Below are 20,092 nucleotides of genomic sequence, written 5' to 3' on the forward strand. Positions count from 1 at the left end.
CCAGTGTAAATCTGCCCTCCCTTAGTTTAAAACCATTGCTCCTTGTCCTGTCACAACAGGCCTTGCTAAAAAGTCTGTCCCCGTCTTTCCTATAGTCCCCCTTTAAGTACTGGAAGGCTGCTATAAGGTCTCCCCGCAGCCTTCTCTTCTCCAGGCTGAACCACCCCAACTCTCTCAGCCTGTCCTCCTAGGAGAGGTGCTCCAGCCCTCGGATCAGTTTCGTGGCCCTCCACGAACTGACAACTCTTTTATTCGGCAAGCTGCCTTGAGTGCCACTGCCTTGCGTGTCTCCTGGCTCATCCTCTCCTCCTCCGGCAGGCAGGCAGCCCGGCCGGGCGCCCCGACGGCATCTCGCCCCGCCACGGCCGCCGGGACCTCACTCAGGCCCCGGGCGCTCCCGGCACCGGCGGGGCAGCAGGGCCAGCACCGGCCCTCGGCGACGGGAGCGTCCCGCCGGGGGAGGAGGCCCCGGGCCCCCGCCGGCAGAGAGAGGGACGGAGGGAGGGCGGGCACGCGTGGGGCGGGGAGATCCGCGGCCCGGCCTCTTCCCGCGCCGGCGGCCGGAGCCTTAACGGCGGCCGGCCCCGGCGGCGCAGGGGGGGGCTGGCCGGCGGGGAGCGGGACCCCGCCGGGGGCCGCCGCTAGCGATGCCTCCCCCGCGGCCGGGGGCCCCGCGCGGCCGGGCGGCAGCCTCCGCCGCGGTGCCCCGCCGGTGCCCGGCGCGGCGCGGCGGCTGCGGGGCGCGGGGGGCCGGTACCCGCCGGTGAGCGGCTCCGCGGGGGGGGCGATGTCCTCGCTGGTGAAGGAGGACCTGGCGAAGAGGCTGTTCGGGCCCCGGCGGCAGAGGCTGCACGAGTTCATCGAGGTGGAGGGCTCGGGCGCCGAGCGCTGCTACCTGTGCGCCGCAGGTACGGGGCAGCCGGCCGGGCGGGGTGGGCGCCTGGGCCAGCGCCTGGCGTGCACGAGTGGGTGTGCGAGGGGAGGTGGGCGTGGGCGCCCGGGGTGGCGGCGCGGTGGGTGCGTGGGGATGCGAGGGTGCGCGTACCGGGGTGTGCGAGGGAGCGGTGGCGGGGCGGGAGCGGGGAGCGGGGAGCGGGGAGAGGGGAGAGGGGCAGGAGCGAGGAGCGGGGAGCGGGGAGCGGGGAGCGGCTCGGCGCGGGGTGGCTGCAGCCCCGGGCCCGCCCCGCCGGCCGCAGCTCCAGCAGCTCCCCAGCGCGGCACGAAAGCCAGCTCGCTGCCCCTGCGCTGCCAGCAGCCGTCAGAAACGGCGTTTCCTCCGATTTCTGGCTCATACGGGCTTGAGCTTTGATAGCGGCGGAGAAACGTGACACTTCGACACGGCTGCTGAAAGCGTCAGGACGCGGCAAGGCTGTGAGAGCCTCATCTGCTTGTAAGAGAGCAAGACCTTACTACAGTTCTAATTAGGTTTTCCATAAGCAAGCATAACCATACATTAACACTGCAGGGATAATTTGTAATTTTTAGAGCTTTTGCACTATCCCTCGTCTTGCTCTAATGTCCTACATATTGTCCCAATTCCTTTGGGAACAATAAACTAGACTTGTGGTTTAAATAAATACGCATTTGAGTCAGTAATTAGCACGAATCGTGAGTAACACAAGATTGCTGTGAGTGAGAAACTTAATTACCTGGCTACTTACTAAATTTTATTTCAAGTGTATCTGTTTCATAACGTTTTTAGAACAAGGTTTCAGAAAAGCTTGTTTGGTTGGTTTTGTTATTTCACAACACTGGAAGATACACAAAAAGAGAAATGCTCTCATCCATAAGTAGTTAGGTTGAAATGAATGCTTCTTCCAGTCTGTTTCCTCTTCAGGTTCAAAATACATATAAAAGGTAGAAATAATCTATGTACTTGAGACATAGATTGGGTTAACATCGAATATGGGATGATGTCAACCGTATTCTGTGATCATTATCTTTCCAAACATCTGAAGTTTTGAGAATACTTAAGTTGTGTTACAGATTACTGGAAATACTGAGCAAGCTACGTTCCCTGCACTCATGTAATTTTAGTAGAACAGGCTTTGTATTTTAGAACTGTAAAGATAGTTTTAAGAAATGGATTCCTGAATGTCATAGAGCTTCTAAAGGTACAGAAATACCAACCTGACTCATAGTTTATAAAACTATCCGGTAGGAGTACGTTTAGTTGCATGTGGTAGGTCTAAACAGTTCACTGTTATGAAACATCCAAAGAGGAGAAATAACATTATGCACCTTTAAAATCTTTACTAAAAATTTCTTTTTAAGGTAGAGGAGAACAAGCCATTAAAGAAAGCCTCTAATCAGATTAACTGATTGGAAGTCTCTGAAGACATAAAGGAAAATTTATGTAGAGAATTAAGAGTGGGATCTCTCCAGTATCCAATATTAAACTCTCTTAATATATTCAGGCACAGTCAAGTAAGTGGTGAGTAGAGTGGAAATCTGATTCTGAAGGATGGGTAGCATCCGGCTGCCAGCAGCTACTGTAATCTGCTGTGATTCTGTAGGAGCAAAACACATTCTCTAAAATCTTATCCCTGCAATGCAACCTCACTGTATTCCTGTTGATTTCAAATTACCATAACAAAAAAAAAAAAAATCAGTCAAACTATAGGCAAAACTGTAGAAATCTATGCCTTTTGAAATCTATATTACAACAAAATCTTGGTGTGGATAAGTGAACAATCTTATTTTTGTGCCATATGCTCAACATAATTTCCCTTCCTTTTCACAATAGCAAGTCCCTGTTCTTGCATGAAGGCAATAGTATCCTTTCACTAAATGCTTTGTAAACCCTGGAAGAACGTAAAGCTGAAACGCAACCGCATTCAGGGATTTTCACAACCCAGTATTGGTATGCCTGAGAAGAACGGTAGGGATAACACTGTAGTATGCAGCAGCAACTCTGAAAAAGGTGTTCAGTGCATGGAAGACCTTAAGAAAGAGTTTGTGCTCTGTGAAGGCATCACCATAGCCGTGTCCTCCCCATGAAAAGCTTTTAGAGTTTAATAGAATGACATGGTAGATCTGAGCTCATGTTCTACATAAAAAAATAAATTTTCTTTAACTCTGTTAACTGAGTGCAAGAACAAGCAATGTGTAAAATGCAGGAAAAGTAAATAATTTTTTTTTTTCATTGAAAATAGTCTGCCCAAGTTTCACCACTGGGCAGGACACGCTCCTGGTTTCGTTATTCCTAACACATCTGTGCCCTGTCCTTATGTCATATGATTTCTGCTCCTGCATGAGGGGTAGAGAAGTGGCAGTGTGTGGGACGTGGGGGCCACTAGGTCATCCCCTTGTATTTCTGACAGGACTGGGGGCTTTTGGGGTTGGGCTTGTTTCCTTTTGTTTTAACTCTGAGGGAGACAACGTATTCCCTCACAAGCAAGCAAGCAAACAAACAAAATGGGAGAAACTGAAAGTATGAAGAGAACTTTCTAAGATTAGCCTACTAGATTTGCTTGCAAATGAAAACCATTGTAACTTCTCCATAGAAGATAACACAGTGGTGGTCCTTTGGTTAAAAACCATTGAGCAACTATGACTGATAGGACCAGAAAAAAAAAGCAACAGTGATTTGTATTTCCGAGGCAGGGAAGCTATAGGCTGAGAGAAATTATAATCAATTTATACATTTTCCACTGTTTTTCTTTGCAATGGAAAGAAAGCATATCTCCAACATATCTCCTTTGTTTGTCTTTATTTAATAACCATTTTCTTATAAACAGGTGAGACGTAAGAGACGTTTTAACAAGAATAAGATAAAACTAGTCAAGTTTCAAAATGGGTTTTCAAAAATTCAGGCAGTATTTAGGAATAAAAGAATTTTGCTCCTGCATCTGTAGCCTTGTGCTATGATGTCGAAATGCTCCTGCCAGATGTAGGTGACAATTCACCCTTACCTTAGGCTACCGGATGGCTTGGGGAGGTGGCCTGCCCTGCAGCCAGCATGCTCGATGTGCAGGAGATTGTTCAGGCTCCGGTGCTTTTCACACTCATTATTGTGTGTTACAGAAATCCAATCTCCTACGCAGCACTCAATGTAATCAATTAATAACAGCAGTTATTGCAAGGAGTGTCTTCATGCTCTTTTTACTCTCATTTCCTGCCTGAGTTGGAAAATAGTAATTTCTACAAAGATAGCACTGGGCAACTTGAAGCTTTAAGAAATATTTTCGATGTTATTTTTTTTAAGTGGCCTACTTACATATTTTATAGGGAAATAAAGAGTTTTGTTTTAAAAAAGTAATGGCTTCATAAGAGAACTTCATCCACAGAATGGCAAGTATAGCATAAGTCCTGTAAATACAGAGCCTTGGTAGTGGTTTTGCAATTTTCTGACTTCAGCACCCCAAAAGATTCCCCCTTGAAGTAAGCAGGATAAGTGGATTATCCATACAGATCCAGTGTCAGAATTAGGCTTTCATTGCGCTGCTAGTGAATTCAGATGAAAGGCTTTTGCAAAGACAAGATTCTCTTTTCACAGGACGGGTAAGGTAAATCCTAAATCTGCTAAAAGGTGACAGGTTTAATAGCCTGAGAACATGGTGCTATTCCTACTACCCGGGCAAAATAAAACTTAAGTCCAGTAGAGCTCTATACAGCTCTGCCCATCACCATTTATGTTATTATCTAAAATACAGTTTGATTAAGTCTTTTATATTGGAACTTTTGGGAAGTACTCGCATATCTAAACTATTTTTTTCTTGCAGTGACTAAAAGTGAAGAAGTAGAAATATGTATGGTTAAACACTTGCGAGTGGATCGAGAGGAGAAATATGAAATAGTTGAAAAGTGGTTTTTGAAAGATCTGGAGATGATTGATGGAAAAGAAGCAGATACTGTAAGTGTTATGTATTATTAAATACATCTATTAGAGTATACTTTTCCTGTGTTGCAATTTGGGATACAAGTATCAAAATGCAATTAAAATGCATTATCTGAAAAAGAAAGTTATGTAAAAAACAAAATAAATCAAACCTCCAAGGAATTTTATTCCTTGGCAAGGGTTTATTGCATGTGAGAGGGTCCATATCACATTTGCACTCTTGGGGGGGGAGGAGGGAGAGATTTTCTTGTTTGTTGTAATCTTCTTCATCTCTCCAGTTGAGATCTGAGGAACAAGCTGGATGTTTTCTAATTTGTTCATCATAACTAGGAATAAAAGTTCTCCACCTGCAGCTCCCACTGTAAACTGGAGTTAATCCCATAGATTTTAATGTGTATTTGAAAACAAAATTTCGTTAAATATTTTTATGGAGAATGTGACCCTGCCATTTGAATGTGTGAACCTGTTCTCTGTGTGACAACGTCTTGCAAGTGCATTGTTTGGTTTACCAGCTCACAAAATTGTGCCTCTTTCACATAGCTTAATCTCACATTACTTGGGTCAATTAAATATTTGTGTATTTTTGTGTGTAAATATGAAACAGCTTTGGCTAGATCTGGCTGACTTGCTGCTAAAAAAGTCCTAATCTCTCAGATACAACTTCAGAAGGGTAAAATGAGGAGTAGTACAATACAGAACACCACCAAAAGTAGAATTAAATACTATTTTACAAAAGCTAGAAGAATATGCCCAGGAGAATATCTTACTGCAGGTATGAGAAGACATTTTAACAGTCGTCCATGCATAATAAATGTAGTCCAGGAAAAAGTGACTTTTTTTCCCTTTGAAAATGCTTTCAAATGAACATAAAATAGAATTCAGATTAAATTATCCTAGTGAAAGAGAAATCAAGAGCCCACAAGAAAGGTTTCAGAGCCTTGCTCCAAGGAAAATGACAAACTGTGGTTGTTCTCCTTCTGTCCTGTGCACATCACCCTCCAGTCTAAAACTAGGAACCTGGGAGACAGAGGAGGTGAGCTCAGGTTCAGAGTACCCCTGCACCCTGTGAGCTCTTTGCAGTTTAGGCCAGAGGGGAAAAAAAGCCAAAATTAATACTACTTTACGTCCCCTCTTCAAGTTATCTTGTTTCTGGAGATGTTCCTGTCCTTTTCCCAGCCAAGGCAGCCAGAAGATTTCCTTATCACTTGCCTGCATGAATTTACTTTAGCTTTTTTCTGAAGTGCTGTGCTAAAATATCCTTCAGAGATGATTCAGCCTTCCACAACTGGGCTGATCAAAATCTGTCTCATTTTTGGTTAAAGAAAAGCCTAAATGAACCTCAAACTCATAATTATAGGGTGATTAACACTGCTATAAATATTCCTAATAGTTATTCATATCCACAGAATTTAACAGAACATAGTTGCTGCTAGGATTAATTGTGCCAAAGAGCCAGAAAGCACAGAATTACAATTTAGGCAGGAAGGGCAATCAATATTCTTCTTCTGACAGGCATATATAGTTATAGTCCAAGGCAAGTGCTTTTCATATAGTGTGTTTTAGGCAACAAGACAAATTGGATCATTTCAAAACAAGACTGTATAATCCCAATAAAGTGCAGCGTATCACTTGGGCAAACTCTGAAAGTTTTACTCAGGCAAAACTCCTAATGGCAAAGAATAGCAGCTAATTATAAACCGCTACTTTGTAAAGTTTTAAAAGACCCTTGAGTATGAATAGCAGAAATATGCGACGTCCTTTGGAGTCCATCAAATAGAAAAAGCCCTGAAGGTAGCTGGCCAGAGAACAACAGATTGCCATTCTAACATCTGTAATGCGTGTAATAATTTCGTTCTCTCTCCATTTTTTTTAGGATAATCCATATTTTGATATGCACTTCCACAAAGTCTACAATCTGGAAGCATATAGTTGTGCATCTAAATATACCTTTGCTCGAACGCTAAACAAACTGAATGAAATGTACCTTAAGAAGGACTTGAAGATTGTGAACTTTGATGAGACCTACCTAAATGACGATTCAATCTGGTCATCCAACAACAGGGATTGCTTAGTACTTATGAGGATATGCTTCTATGCTTCCAACCTTTTATGTCTCTCCCTGTGTCCTTTGTCCTAAAGATGCGTTTTCTACCATTAAGGTGACTGGTTGACTTTCACTGACCAGCTTTTCTTAAATCATCTGATCAAAAAGATAGTAAGTGATATGCAGTATCTGCTTTTTAATTTTACATATAAGTAAAAAATGGAACATACTTTTTACATAAACAGTTGACCATTCATTTATATATATTAGGAGGGCCTCACTCTGGCAAATACTTACAAATATATGAGACTTTCAAGACAGGACCAGTAATTCTCATGGTCAGTGGTGACTGCTTATGTAAGTAGAGGTCAGCATTTGCTCATATGTTCATGGAGGTATAAATTATCTTTCCTTAACAGCTGGAAATATTTTTAAAGCATTAAGAGCATTAACAGTTAATTTTTATATCCTGGAAGTAGAAAAAAGAAAGCAACCAAATGAGTTCTGTATGAGAATGATGCACATTTCCATTTTAACTCCATTAAAGAAATCACACCTACATCAACACAAGAATCAAACCCTCATCCTGATGAATCGGAGTTTTGCATTCACATACCATGGCACCAACTTTTCACCTATGCAGTTATAATTATTTTTCCCTCAGAACATCTAGTACTCCCTTTGGCCTTTCCATTATTTGTGGTACTGTCTTAGAAACAGAAAATGAACGTTCTTAAGCAGAATTGCTTTATTTATCAGACCTTTCGGAACTTTTTTCTTTTATATCATTAACATCTCCTTTCTTGCACTTTATGTATATGAACAGGCCCCGTTAGGGAACAGAAATTGTTTGTTTATGTCTCTTCTCTACCTCTGGACCAAGAGTTAACAAAATACTATGTAAACAACAGTTGTTGGCTACAATTACTTTGTAGGCAAGTGGTAGACTTTTCAAAATTCATATAATTATGAGAATAATTTTCACCAGTTTCTAGCGATGTGTTAGCATATTCAGTGCACTACTTAAATGCGTATTAGTACAGAGTTACATCTAACGTGGCGTTGAGTCTACTGAGTGGTTTGGAAGATCTCACCTATAACAAAAAATAACGGCTGGACTTGTGACAGCATTATATTACAGTAGAAACAGAGGATGAATTAAAGCTGTATTGAGCAAGAGCTGAAGAGGAACAATGTTGACAATAAGAAACACAGTCATATTGCCCAGTGCCAGTCAGCTAAGCTAGCTGGCTGCTTGTCCCATAATCGATAAAGAAATGCCAACCAAAAAGGTCATTCAGAGAAGCTTCTGGTCAGAATGTCCCGCAGGAGAAAATTTGCTTTCTCTTCTCGCAGCCAAGAGGGTACATGGAGACTAGCTGTGGACTAAACCAGCTACATAACTAAAGCTGACTGATGTAAATAGCTCCTAGGAAATCACGAGCTGGTTCATGTCCTCTCTCCGTACCTGCCATCTGTAAAATGGGATAGTTGCGCAAGGGTACTGTGACTAGTACTTCACTGTTGTCTTTCACATGAACTCCCATCTTTGAAAACATTTGTGTAAATGTACTTTGGATTCAAAATTGAAGTAACATGAAATAAGTGAGAATATATTTGAAAAACTGTATAAAATGTACAGCTTTCTACTTTACTTTTTAAATGCTATCCTATTGCTTGTATATAGGAAAGGCCATACCTTTGATTAGCTAATCTTCAGAAGCTATATATTTATTCTAGGCATATGTTGTAAATTACATTAATTCTAACTCAAATCTTAGTACTTATGTATATCTTGACAGTTGTGAAGGCAGTTTATGTGGGTAACACAAATCTTCTGGAATTTGTAAGGACTTAAGTCTTACATTTGCCAGCTAAGTACTGTTAGAGAGAAGGACTGTATTTATAGTGACTGTTTATGAAATGCAGTTGTTCTTTGCAGAATGTCTCTGGGATAATCCAGTGCAAGTATGTGTGTCGTAACATTTGATCTATAGCTACAAGAAGTACTTGCCCAACACCCAGGTTCCACAAAACCATCTTCAGTAGCAAGTATAATTCAGACTACTGTTATCTATGATACATTGTCTCGTTTGGACTGTGTATTAATTGTAGAGGTCACAATGTTTTCTGTAATGTTTACAAATTCTTTGCTTAATAGGCACAAGGAAATATTTTCTGGGTGGAAAAGCTCCCGTCATTCATCTTGTAATTGTAATAAAAACACAGAACCTCTAATAATAAGCACTTCAGAGCATTCTTTTGAAATAAAGTACAAGTGTAGTGAATTCCTGACCAATAATTGTCTGTATCGTGTTAGAAACTGATAAGCTAAAAATTACTATAATGTTCAACCCTATTTAATGGACTTGCATCAGTAGTTTATATCTTTCTATTCTTGTGCTGTATAAACATTAAACTGACTTTATTAGAAGACAAATAAGCCTGCATTTTATGTGGAATAATATGCAATTAAAATCTGTTTGGCATTTCTTCTGTCTGATAACATAGTATTTCAGACATTCTTCACTAAGCAATCAGACTACACAAAAGTAAAGGAGAAAAAGGGACATTGTCCATGTAAATTATTTCAGTTGTTATCAAAAGGAAAAATATTTTAAAAGACCTTTGCGGACCTAATCTAGGTACTCCTGACATTTACGCAGTTCTTTATAAGATGTCAAGTACCAAGACACATGGTACTTGGAAACACGCACTATGGAAAGTCTTTGTCCTGAGGTGCGGGAGACTGTCACTTTGCGGTTAGTATAGCACAGCTGCACCACAGGAGATAGAGACTATGCTAAATTATAAATGGAAGATACCTGACAGGCTAAATAGCCCATCCTTCAATTAATGCAGAATTGTTTCCTACATCACATTTCCTGACATTGGATATACAGAATCTAGTCTGAAATACAATATCTGGGGATTCATCTGCTTCTCCTGGAAGACTTCTCCAAAACTGAATAGGAAGAAACTTACAGGAGTAAAGGATCATCACAAATGCATTTGTAGCATTCTTACAAAAGGTTTCAACTAAATGATGGAGTGAATTAATACTTGAGATTGTGGATATAATGTGGATTTCCTTCAGAAGACAGGAATTGTTATCAATGTTGTGGTCTAGCTTCAGTCAGCAACTAAGCACCACGCAGCTGCTTGCTCGCCCTCCCCCCTGGTGGGATGGGGGAGAGAATCTGAAAAGCAAAAGTAAGAAACCTTGTGGGTTGAGATAAGAACAGTTTAATAATTGAAATAGTATAATAATAATAATAATAATAGTAATAGTAATGAAAAGAAAAACAATGAGAGAGAGAGAGAAACAAAACCCAAGGAAAAAAGCAAGTGGTGTAACCGCCCACCACTTGCTGACCGATGCCCAGCCGGTCCCGAGGCAGCAATTGCTGCCCCCTGGCCAACTCCCCCCAGTTTCTATACTGAGCATGACATCATATGGTACGGAATAGTCCGCTGGCCAGTTTGGCTGTGCCCCCTCCCAGCTTCTTGTGCACCTGGCAGAGCATGGGAAGCTACAAAGTCCTTGACTAATGTAAACATTACTTAGCAACAACCCAAACATCAGTGTGTTATCAACATTATTCTCCTATTAAATCCAAAACACAGCACTATAGCAGCTATTAGGAAGAAAACTAACTCTATCCCAGCCGAAACCAGGACAATCAGCCATAACTGTTCCAGAGAAAAGAAAAAATATGGCAGCCTGAAAATGACAAAGAGTGATAATGAGCAAACAGAAGTTCATGCTCACTTGTTTAAGAGGCAGAAAGAGAATAGAGGCTGTCATAAAAGACAGATGATGTTTTTTTCCGAAGTGTATTTTTTTTAAACTCTTTAACCAACATCAGAATTAATAATATGGGGAAACCTATGACAAAAGAATTTGAGAATATTTTGAATGTAGCATTTATCAATACCGTATTTGTCCTATTCTATACTTAAAAAAGACATCAGTTTCCTGCAGCTCCGTGCTATAAAAAGCATTTAACATCATCATTCAGTTAAGATAGGTCCGTATCACCAAAAAATATACTGGTGAAGTTCCGCTGGAGTTCATGGACTTAAGATAATTTTCCATCTAAGACCCATGACCTTATATTTAAAACAGAAGGACTCTTTTCCTGTGCGTTTATCTTTCATGGATAACTAATCTTTTCCTGCACCTTAAATTAAGCAAATACAGATCAATGCAGAGTTTTAATACTAATTTTGGAAGTGAAACAGATCAGGGAGCCTGTTCTGGACTGTGCCTTCTGGGTTATTTCTTGTTCTTCTTCTCCTTTGTATTTTGGAGTCATACACAGAGTAACCCACCTCTTCCCAATGAAAGCCTGTACTACTTTCCCTGTCATCTACCTATTCCCCAATAATTTCAGTCACTTTCGGCATAGAAATATACCTTCTTCTAGTGAAGCGGGGGATTGTATTACATAATTAGTAATATGTAATTTAAGAATATTTTGTCATGAGTTAAAGCCAGTATTGTAAGGTGAAAGGCCCTTTCTAAAGAGCATCTGTGGGAAGCTGAAATAGGAGGGGAGAGAACGGCACTGTGCATCCTGGAAGATGATCTCATGTCAGTTTTAACATGTGTAACCACATTTTAGCATTAACAAACTACGTTTTGGGGTTTTTTTTGCCCTTTAGCAGAATTAACAGCTAAAGACAGGAAACTAGAAGGGTTTTGACTAACAACAACAGCAGCTTTATGAAACCTTGTCCAATCTGTTATGGCTGCTGTGCCCAGTCTTTATAGATCTAGCCAGAGACAGTTACATTTTGTGGCTGAATTGAGAAATTACCAAACTGTAACTTCTCTTTTAACCTTGGCCCTCATGAATGATACATTACAGAAGTATACAGCATGTTGTTTTGTAAGTCAGAAAATAGAAGTACATTCAGCAAGACTCTATTGGTCAGTAACGTTTAATGCTTTCAGTCACATGGAAAAATGATGCAGGAATGATGAAATCACTATTTTACATGCTAAAAGTCTACATTTTGGCAATTTATAACAATCACTTGGAAAAGGTGTTTTCTGTTGTTCTTTATTGGTCATGGCCTGGCTAATACATTTTGTCAGCCATACCCTAAAGGCATACTGATGTATTAATGTGAATAAATCATACAGTTCAAGTAATCTGTAATGTTTTCAGCCTTTCTTTAACTGCATGCATGCGTTGAAGAAATACTATATTAATTTACATTAATAATGCTAAAAATGAGTTAAGTGTATCGATCGTGTGGAAAACCTCCATCACAGCAAAGTTTGAACTGGAAGGTAGTTCCAGTTCTCACTGAATTCAGCAGTGGCTACAAGTAGCTACGGCCAGATTTGGACATAATTTCTCATGGTTAGATGCCAAATCCTAAATTTCATGATCACTAGTCACAGAGTAACTGTTCCCTCTGAACTAGCACCGGCATCAAAGACCATCAGTTACTAAGGGTGCTTCTGCTTAGGGGTGAAGCCAAAATCTGAACGCTTTTCACAGAAGTTACATTAATCCTGATGCTGTGGACAAACTGAATTACAGCATGTGGTTGGAGATGCACTTCTTTGTCATTTGAAATTCTAAGACACCGTCATATTGTAATGTATGGTATGTATCTTCCAGCCCCGGGTATACCTGCATTTCCTTTGTGAATGCACTTGTCTCCTAAAAGACGTAAGACTTCTTAGTAGCTCTGCCATGAGGTCAGCTGAGAACAGACATGAGATGCAAGTTGACATGACATCGGTTTTACTTTTGGTGCAACCCATTTTATTCCTCCCATGGCATTTCGCTATTCTGTTACAAACGCTTTGATGGCAAGAGTTCTCTCATCACACTGGCACGTAAAACACCTCTCGCAGGTCGTAACACAGAAAGATCGTATTGGCGTTATTTTTATTGCTGTTCTACGCCTTGTAATTATGCAGCAGGGTTTTACCTAACAGTTCGCAGCTACTGGAGGGAGCTTCTATCCCCCAGCTCTTTAGAGCTTGGCGAGGTTTTTTGGGCCCTTCTCTTGTTTTCCCCCTACCTGAATCAACCCCCCTCAGAGCCGGGCAGGAGCCGCCTCAGGAACAGTGGAAAGAAGCGGGACCACCCTTCCCCGCGGCATCGCCAGACAGCCTCCGGGTCCTTTCGCCATAGCGAAGCACCGGGGCCTCACGGAGCGCTACCAACCGTGTCACCCGCCGGCGAGGCCCGACTCAAACCGGCCCCGCCATTCACAGAAGACCACCGCACAGTTACCGTTCCAGCCCGGCAACACCACCTCCCCCCCCCTCCCCCCGCAGGCTTTTGTCGCCCGGGCCGGCTCGGCACCGCTTTCAGGGCCATAGCGCAAAGCCCGCCCTGAGGGAGGAGAGGCAACCGCACGCGCGCCGCCCGGCACCCGCTCCCCGCCATCTTCACGCCTCGCCCCTGCCCGCGCTCCTATTGGCTCGATCCACCCCGCCCTCTCTTCCCGCCCCGCCCCGCGGGCGGCGGACCTCACCGCCGTTACCGCCGTTACGCCCATCTCCTCCAGCAGGGGGCACTGCGCAGGCTGTGCGGGCTTCCTAGCCCGCAGTCTCGCTGCTGGCGTCACGTGAGCGGAAGTGGCCGTTGTGGGCAGCGCGCAGCGGCGGGGGCGCCGCGGCTGGAGGTGGAGGTGCTCGCTTCGCTTCGCTTCGCTTCCCTTCCCTTCCCTTCCCTTCCTTTTCCTTTTCCTTTCTTTCCCTGTCTCGGCCCGGCCCGGCCCGTCTCGTCTCGGCTGGCCCTGGCTCCGCGGTGAGAGCGAGGCGGCCTCGGCATCCTCCGTCCCTTCCTCCGCCCCGGGTGTGGGGGCCTGCCGCTCTGTCCTCCGCGGACCGGGCCCCTCCGGTCGCCCCGGGACGACTTGGCCGTGTCTGGGCCGTCGGGCTCCGGGCGGAGCCGTGGCGGCAGCGGGGCGCCGCGGCTGCGGCTGTCCCCCGCCGGCCATTGCGCGGAGGGTTGTCTCCGGGCGGTTTCTGCAGGACTCGCAGGTGGGAGGCAGTGAAGCTGGTGCCAGGCGGGCCCTTGGGAGGCCGCCGCCGCTCGAAGTAACTCTTCTGAGTTTTCCTGTTAAATGATTGCTCTTTTGGTTGATTGATTCCCGGGGCTGTTACAGTTGGGCTACGCTCTCATGTTATGTTTTACCCTGGTAGAATGCAGGAATAGCATGGATTCCTGTTTACATGCTTGGAGAGGCTAAGCAGTGCTCACTAAGTAGCCTTTCTAAGTTGCTCTGTTGAATCTTTCCCATGTATTTCCTGGACAGGTTATGTCTGTGATGTGATGTCTTTGATAGATTTCATGTAGCCGAGGCTTTGTCTGTAACATTACTGGAAAAAAAATGCAGCAGTAGTTAAAGGGATTTATTAGAGACTGGCATGGTCTCAGCTGTCTTGAAGCCTTCTGAGGAAGCAGCTTTATCTCAAGCTCCTTGTGCTTAATTCTGTGTTCCGTTGGGACAGCAGGAGTCACGTGTGAAGAACTTAGTGATGTACTTGGTCCTGGCACATTATGAAGGTTCTGGTGGCCGTGACTAAGGGGGCTGAGTTTGTAACAGAAGTTGGACTATATGTCAGAGTAAGGCTTTGATCTTGGGTTTAACATGTTCTGTTTGGTGGGAAAGGGGTATTCTGCACAACCTGGACAACTTGTGTTAGCACTGAAATGGGAGAGTTAGTGAGTTGCAGCAGTCTGAATGTGACTTAGAGCAGAAAGTAAAATCCTAAATCAGGAAGGAAAGGGGGATATTTCTGAAATGCAGCAGGTTGTTGGCACTTTGTGTGTTCATCTTGCGCACCTGTTGAAGAGTAACAGGAATGACAACCCGATGCAATTTGGGAAACAAAAGCTGGGCCCAGCATTGGGTGAAAGGGGAGGAAAGCTGTTAGCTACGGAGTGTTACATTGCCATAGGGGTGTCATGTAAACAGGATTTTTTTGAATGCCCTGAGCACTGTATGCTTGGCAATACTGATTGCAGCCTGATATATTGGCCCTTGTTTTCCCAAAGCCTTTGGGTTACTAATCTTTAAAACTACAAGATTCCCTAAGCTGAGAGATGTGGTGGTGGCCAGCTGAGTTCAGGCACAGTGGGACATAAAAGGCTAAAAGAAAAGTCGGTGCCTTTTCTGTTTCAAGTGCCAAAAGAACCCTTTTGTCTTTGCAGTGTATTTGCCAGAGAAAGCAACCAATGCATCTCCAAGAGAAAAATCCAACCTAAAATTTAACTCCACATATTGTTTTGTTGTCTCAGCCTCAGGCAGTGTAGCATGTGATGTATATTAATCATGTTTTAACGCACTGTAGAATTTTAAAGCACAAGTTCAGAGTAATATTGGAGCTTCTGTATTTAAATAAAAGCATTGAAATGTGATGTCTAAGTGTTGCTCTTTTTAGTCTACCTAGAATCTCTCTGTAGTGTGAGGAACTGTTCTGAATCAGGTAAATATTGCGAATTCCTTAATTTTCTGGAGCTTGGTGGGGTTTTTTTTTTTTTTTTTTTTTTCTTATTTGATTGTCTCTGCAAGCTTGAGTATTGGATGGTGTCGTCCTGTCCTCCCCCGCCCTGGATTTCTAGAATCTGGTGGGGACTAGACTGTGCTTTGCTAGGGAACCAGGTGATTATACTAAAGTCTGTCTTGGAAGCCTCTTTCAGAATTTTGTGACTTCCTTGGGATTTTATTCTTTTTTGGTGCATGATTAATTTAATGTTGGTCTTATTTTACCTCTGCAAATCCTTCATCATAAATGAACATGCTAGAAGTACAAATGCTTTCCTCTGAGCATGTTGCATACTTACTTGAAGGCATTGCCAAAGAAAATCAGAACTCTTAGTGAATGTTTTTAAACAAACCAGTTGTTAACGCATCCCACAAATCTGGACAGCTTTCTTACAGTACCTTCTTCTCACCCTTTACTTTCTCCCACTGCTGGCTCCTCATACTGCAGAGGTGAATCACTTGATGGGGGAGCCCTGTGAACAGATCCACGCCCACACACACCTCCCCAATCTCTCTTTACCTCCTTTTCTGTCCCTCTGCCTCCCCCAAATCACCTGAAAACTATTCTTAATGAGGAGAAGAACTAGAAAGCAAACTTTTGGGTGTTGTTAGGAAAGTACTTTTGCTGTTAATGGCAGATGCACCTCATTCATGCAACCCAGTGGTCTGATTTGGTATGCGACTACGCCATTTGACATTGAACTATGTCTGCCAGTGTACCTGAAGGTGTAAAGGGCAGTCCATGATGTGCTTGTACAATCTCCTGTGTTTGCTGTTACAGGCTATGAGAGTGAATAAGTAACGTGTGTTTACTATCTTTCAGCAGAAGTCTGTCTTTTTTAGCATTTGGTTAGAGTATAGGGTTCAAGGTCAGCACTTGATTCTTGGAAGAAATCTCTTGATTTATTACTAAGCGTACATGCTTACTTTCTCTTTTTGAAATATCCTGTTACTCCCTTGCTAGATAAGAAACTCTGTAATTTAAAGAAGTGTTACATTTCTGAGCAGCTCCAGGCTGTGCATCCAAGAAGAGGCAGCACACTAGTCCAGTGTAAAGGACTTATCTTTGCAAAATTGTGTTGTGGTCTTTTCAGATGTAGATGGCCTTGAAGTTGAACTTTCTACCAGCTACAAAGATGTATTTCTTTATTCTGCATTACTGTAACAATTGCCAGGCTGTCATTTGAGGACAAAGAGGAAGAATACCAGCCTGTTACATTTAACAGTATGTGGTAGCTGGCAAAAGCAGTGAAACAGGTCTTTGCAAAACATTAAAACACAAAACAAAGAAACCCAGTGCTGTATTTGTAGAGGCTTAGAGATTTGTTGCCTTAGGGGTGTATCTGTCCCCATAGTTTGAGTCTTCCAGGAGCTGTTCTGTTACAAGGAAGCTTTTATAAAACAGACCTTAATATCCGGAAGATAAATCTGACTTAAGACTTAAGAAAAATCTACTAAATTCTATTACACGGGCCCTCTGCAATGTTTTGTGCTTTTATTACTTTTAAAAGTAAAAAAAGTAATAATGCCTGCTTGCGGGATAAAATTAAGTTATAAACACAGTGCCACTCATATGGTAATAATAAGTTTCTAGTAACTCTCCAGGAATTGGCAATGATGAATTTGTCAACAGATTACCACCACAAATGTTCTTCACAGAGGTATCAAACCTGGGAAAACTCTAGTACAGACTGGGGTTTTTTGGTTGGTTGGTTTGGGGTTTTTTTGCCACTGAATAGAATGTGATGTACTTATTCTGCTTTGAGAAAGCTGTTTCAGCAGGATACTTGAACGCTTTCATAACATGGGATCAAGTACTAATTTAGAATTTCTCTTAGGATACCAAGGGAGGAGGGAGTGAGGAAGCCTGCAGGGACACTGATCTGAATCAAAATTATTTTTCCCTCTACCAGAAGAGAATTAGGATGTGTATGTTGTACACCAAGACTCAGAAGTAGTAATTCATTAGACTTGAAATTGTGGCATCTGAGTGGTGGATTGAACAACTGCTATGGCATACTGTATCCAAAACATACTCCAGAAATCTTCCTGCAAAGCAGGGAGCCAGAGACACTTTTTCTCCCTCTAAATGGAACATTATTTTCAATTTGGTCTGCCCAACATGTAACCTTGATTTGGTGAGATAGTCCTGAAAATTTAATTGAATTAGGTATATTTGAAGGATTCGGGACTTTTAAGTTTCATTTAAGTTCATTACTGTAGTGACTTTAGTTTCACATTCTCTATCCTGTCAAATTTTGTGGGGTTTTTTTGTTCACCTGTCTTCATACAGATTTTTACCGCATCCATGGTATTCATACCCATTCTAAAATTCCACTTAGTGAGGGGGTCTTTTTTTCTTGATTCCCATTTCAACTTTTTTTGTTAATGCCTCACATTCTGCTTTACTACTAAGAAGCTTTTTGTTCTCCATTAAATTAGGCAGAAGGATCATCCTAGTGTTGATAAATTACAGTTGTTTAACTGAAGTAAGATAGTAGGCTTTATCTTGGACTTTTTCCTGAAGTGGGCTGATCTTCTACCTAAGTCATGCTTGTCTAGATTATGATTCATTGTTAGCTGTAAAATTTCATTTCAAAAAACTGTAGTTGCTGTAAGTAAATGACTGGTTCTTTTTTGTGTGTGTTAAATGTGCTTGAATGTATTATGACTTCTTCAAATCTTCCAGCTGAGAGAAAATGACTGCAATCAAGCATGCTTTGCAGAGGGATATTTTCACTCCCAATGATGAACGCTTGTTGAGCATTGTGAATGTGTGCAAAGCAGGCAAAAAGAAGAGAAACTGCTTTTTGTGTGCCACAGGTACATAGTAATACTACACCATATTTTGTGTCTTCACCTTTGTTTTTTATTCAGTTGCATTTGTCCTAGCTTTATTTACAATATTTATTCTTGCCCCGTATAAAATGGGTGCTTTCCATTTCTAATGGAGAAAATCAGTTGTAGCTTATACTTCCATTATTGCTTCTATTAAAAAAGAAACAAAACCCTGTACTTTTGTTCCCAGATCTCATTGTAATTTGAAGTGAAAGAATCAAAATTATTTGTGTGGGACTGGTGGGCTTTTGAAGCAGGCTTTATATAGTGCTTAAAAGGGGATTTAGTAGGTATTTAGGCTGATCAGCCTGAACAAAATGCAATAAAGAGGACTGGTTAGAGTCCAAGGCAGAGGGCTCTGGAAAGGCACAATAACTGAACTGAATTCTTATGTTCCTTTGAGTGTATGTGTATTATATTATGTCTCTTCAAAAAATTAGGTGCTTTGGGTCGATCTGTCAATAAATTAGCTTGCTAGAATTTTTTTTTTTGACTGAGGAATCTCAGAAAATGTTTTTATTCTGACTATAATCTCCAGTTACCTCTGTGCTGTGTCAGTTATGTGGCCATGGTCTGAGGTCTGCTGTATCAAAGAAATATCTGTAAATTGGGTTCATTACTTCACAAGCTGTGTAGAGACATGTATCTGGTTGACTGAGACTTAAACTGAGCTGTGGATATTGTGGATGAAAATGTTTCAAAGGGTCTCTTTTCATCAGATAAATATTACAAAATCTCCCCCACAGGTAATTCATTCCAGAAATTGAAATACAGCAGAAACAGATGTTAAAGTAATTTGTGCATTTTGAAATTACTCTTTTACATCATTTAACAGTGACAACGGAACGACCAGTGCAAGTAAATGTGGTAAAAGTGAAAAAATCTGACAAGGGAGATTTCTACAAAAGGCAGACTGCATGGGCACTTCGAGATCTTGCTGTTGTTGATGCCAAAGATGCTGTTAAAGTATGTGTAACTTTCTTTCGTTTAGTGCTCTGCTCAGAACATCCTTTTGGTTACAAGTTGGAGTTAACTTCCATGATACTGACTACTTTAAAGCTTAGATTGATAACACATTAATTAGGAATTATGATGATACATTCCTGTGCTGCTTATGCCTGCATTTTCTTCCAGCCTTTCCAAGAATATAACCCTGGTAAATTGAGTAAGAGTAGTCCAGATATGCTTGAATACCTATATTCTGAATATCTGCCCTGTTTATTGTGGTGATCTCTCAGCGACTGTAGAGTGCTTGTGCTAAGGACGAGTACTTTTTTGTTTCAAGCCTTATGTAAATTTTTATTCCAAGCTTGCTTTCCCCTTAAAAAAATTTATTACCTTCTTACTAATGATATTGAGCTACAAGTAACGTTTTTTGCTAGGACACTTAAAACATTCTTAATGAGCAGTATATAAGCTTGAAGGGTGAGCTCTTGTATCTGTTCTCCAAATCATGACATTGGCCGCTTGTTGGAAATCATAACAGTCCTGAGGTGGTGTTCTTTTCCATAGAACAACAAGAGCAACCTATTTTTGACTATTTAAATTCATCTGTTGTCATAAACTAAGATGTACAAACAGGCAGAGGTGAAAATTCTTATCCCGTAATGTCTGGGTTTGTTCTGTTAGCTGGTGATTTGGAAGAATAGTGCAGAAAACTATGAAGTTGAAAATTCTTTGATTTCCCCCTCCCCAAGTGGAAGTTAAATATGTTTTATTTCAGTTATCCACACGCTTGTTGGCTAGATTTTAGATTTTCTTTGCTGTTCCTAAATACTGTGTTGGAGAATTGCTTCTTTCAGTTTAAGGTTCCGTTTAAAATTATACAATCTTTCAGGGCTTTT

The 20,092-nt window shown here is 41.9% G+C and overlaps 2 protein-coding genes across 9 annotated transcripts in view; both read left to right on the forward strand.

Moving 5' to 3' along the window:
* The first annotated feature begins 686 nt into the window (after window positions 1-686).
* EXOC1L (exocyst complex component 1 like) lies at window positions 687-9,302 on the forward strand. The gene is made up of 3 exons (XM_075499213.1): window positions 687-908; window positions 4,725-4,855; window positions 6,714-9,302. The coding sequence occupies exons 1-3, from the start codon at window positions 788-790 to the stop codon at window positions 6,975-6,977; spliced, it is 516 nt and encodes a 171-aa protein (XP_075355328.1). The 5' UTR covers window positions 687-787; the 3' UTR covers window positions 6,978-9,302.
* Window positions 9,303-13,466: 4,164 nt separating this feature from the next.
* Window positions 13,467-20,092, forward strand: part of EXOC1 (exocyst complex component 1) — a 33,580-nt gene continuing 26,954 nt past the window's right edge. For 4 of the 8 annotated variants that reach the window (XM_075500085.1, XM_075500091.1, XM_075500092.1 and 1 more), the window contains exons 1-3: window positions 13,467-13,547; window positions 18,100-18,233; window positions 19,084-19,214. In XM_075500085.1, the coding sequence (XP_075356200.1) occupies window positions 18,110-18,233; window positions 19,084-19,214 (255 nt within the window). In that variant the 5' untranslated portion in view covers window positions 13,467-13,547; window positions 18,100-18,109. Of the gene's footprint in view, window positions 13,548-13,742; window positions 13,903-13,924; window positions 14,489-15,306; window positions 15,352-15,395; window positions 16,085-18,099; window positions 18,234-19,083; window positions 19,215-20,092 lie in introns of those variants that run through there. The other 4 variants (XM_075500086.1, XM_075500090.1, XM_075500087.1 and 1 more) reach the window with 4 other exon arrangements.

The sequence above is a fragment of the Mycteria americana genome, chromosome 4, assembly GCF_035582795.1.
Source record: "Mycteria americana isolate JAX WOST 10 ecotype Jacksonville Zoo and Gardens chromosome 4, USCA_MyAme_1.0, whole genome shotgun sequence".
Lineage (NCBI taxonomy): Eukaryota > Metazoa > Chordata > Aves > Ciconiiformes > Ciconiidae > Mycteria > Mycteria americana.

Excerpts from the sequence above, each read along its gene's own strand:
- EXOC1L (XM_075499213.1), top strand. The coding sequence starts at position 788 with ATGTCCTCGCTGGTGAAGGAGGACCTGGCGAAGAGGCTGTTCGGGCCC. Across the intron at positions 909-4,724 it reads CTGCTACCTGTGCGCCGCAG|TGACTAAAAGTGAAGAAGTA; the intron begins GTACGGGGCAGC and ends TTTTTCTTGCAG. Across the intron at positions 4,856-6,713 it reads ATGGAAAAGAAGCAGATACT|GATAATCCATATTTTGATAT; the intron begins GTAAGTGTTATG and ends CATTTTTTTTAG.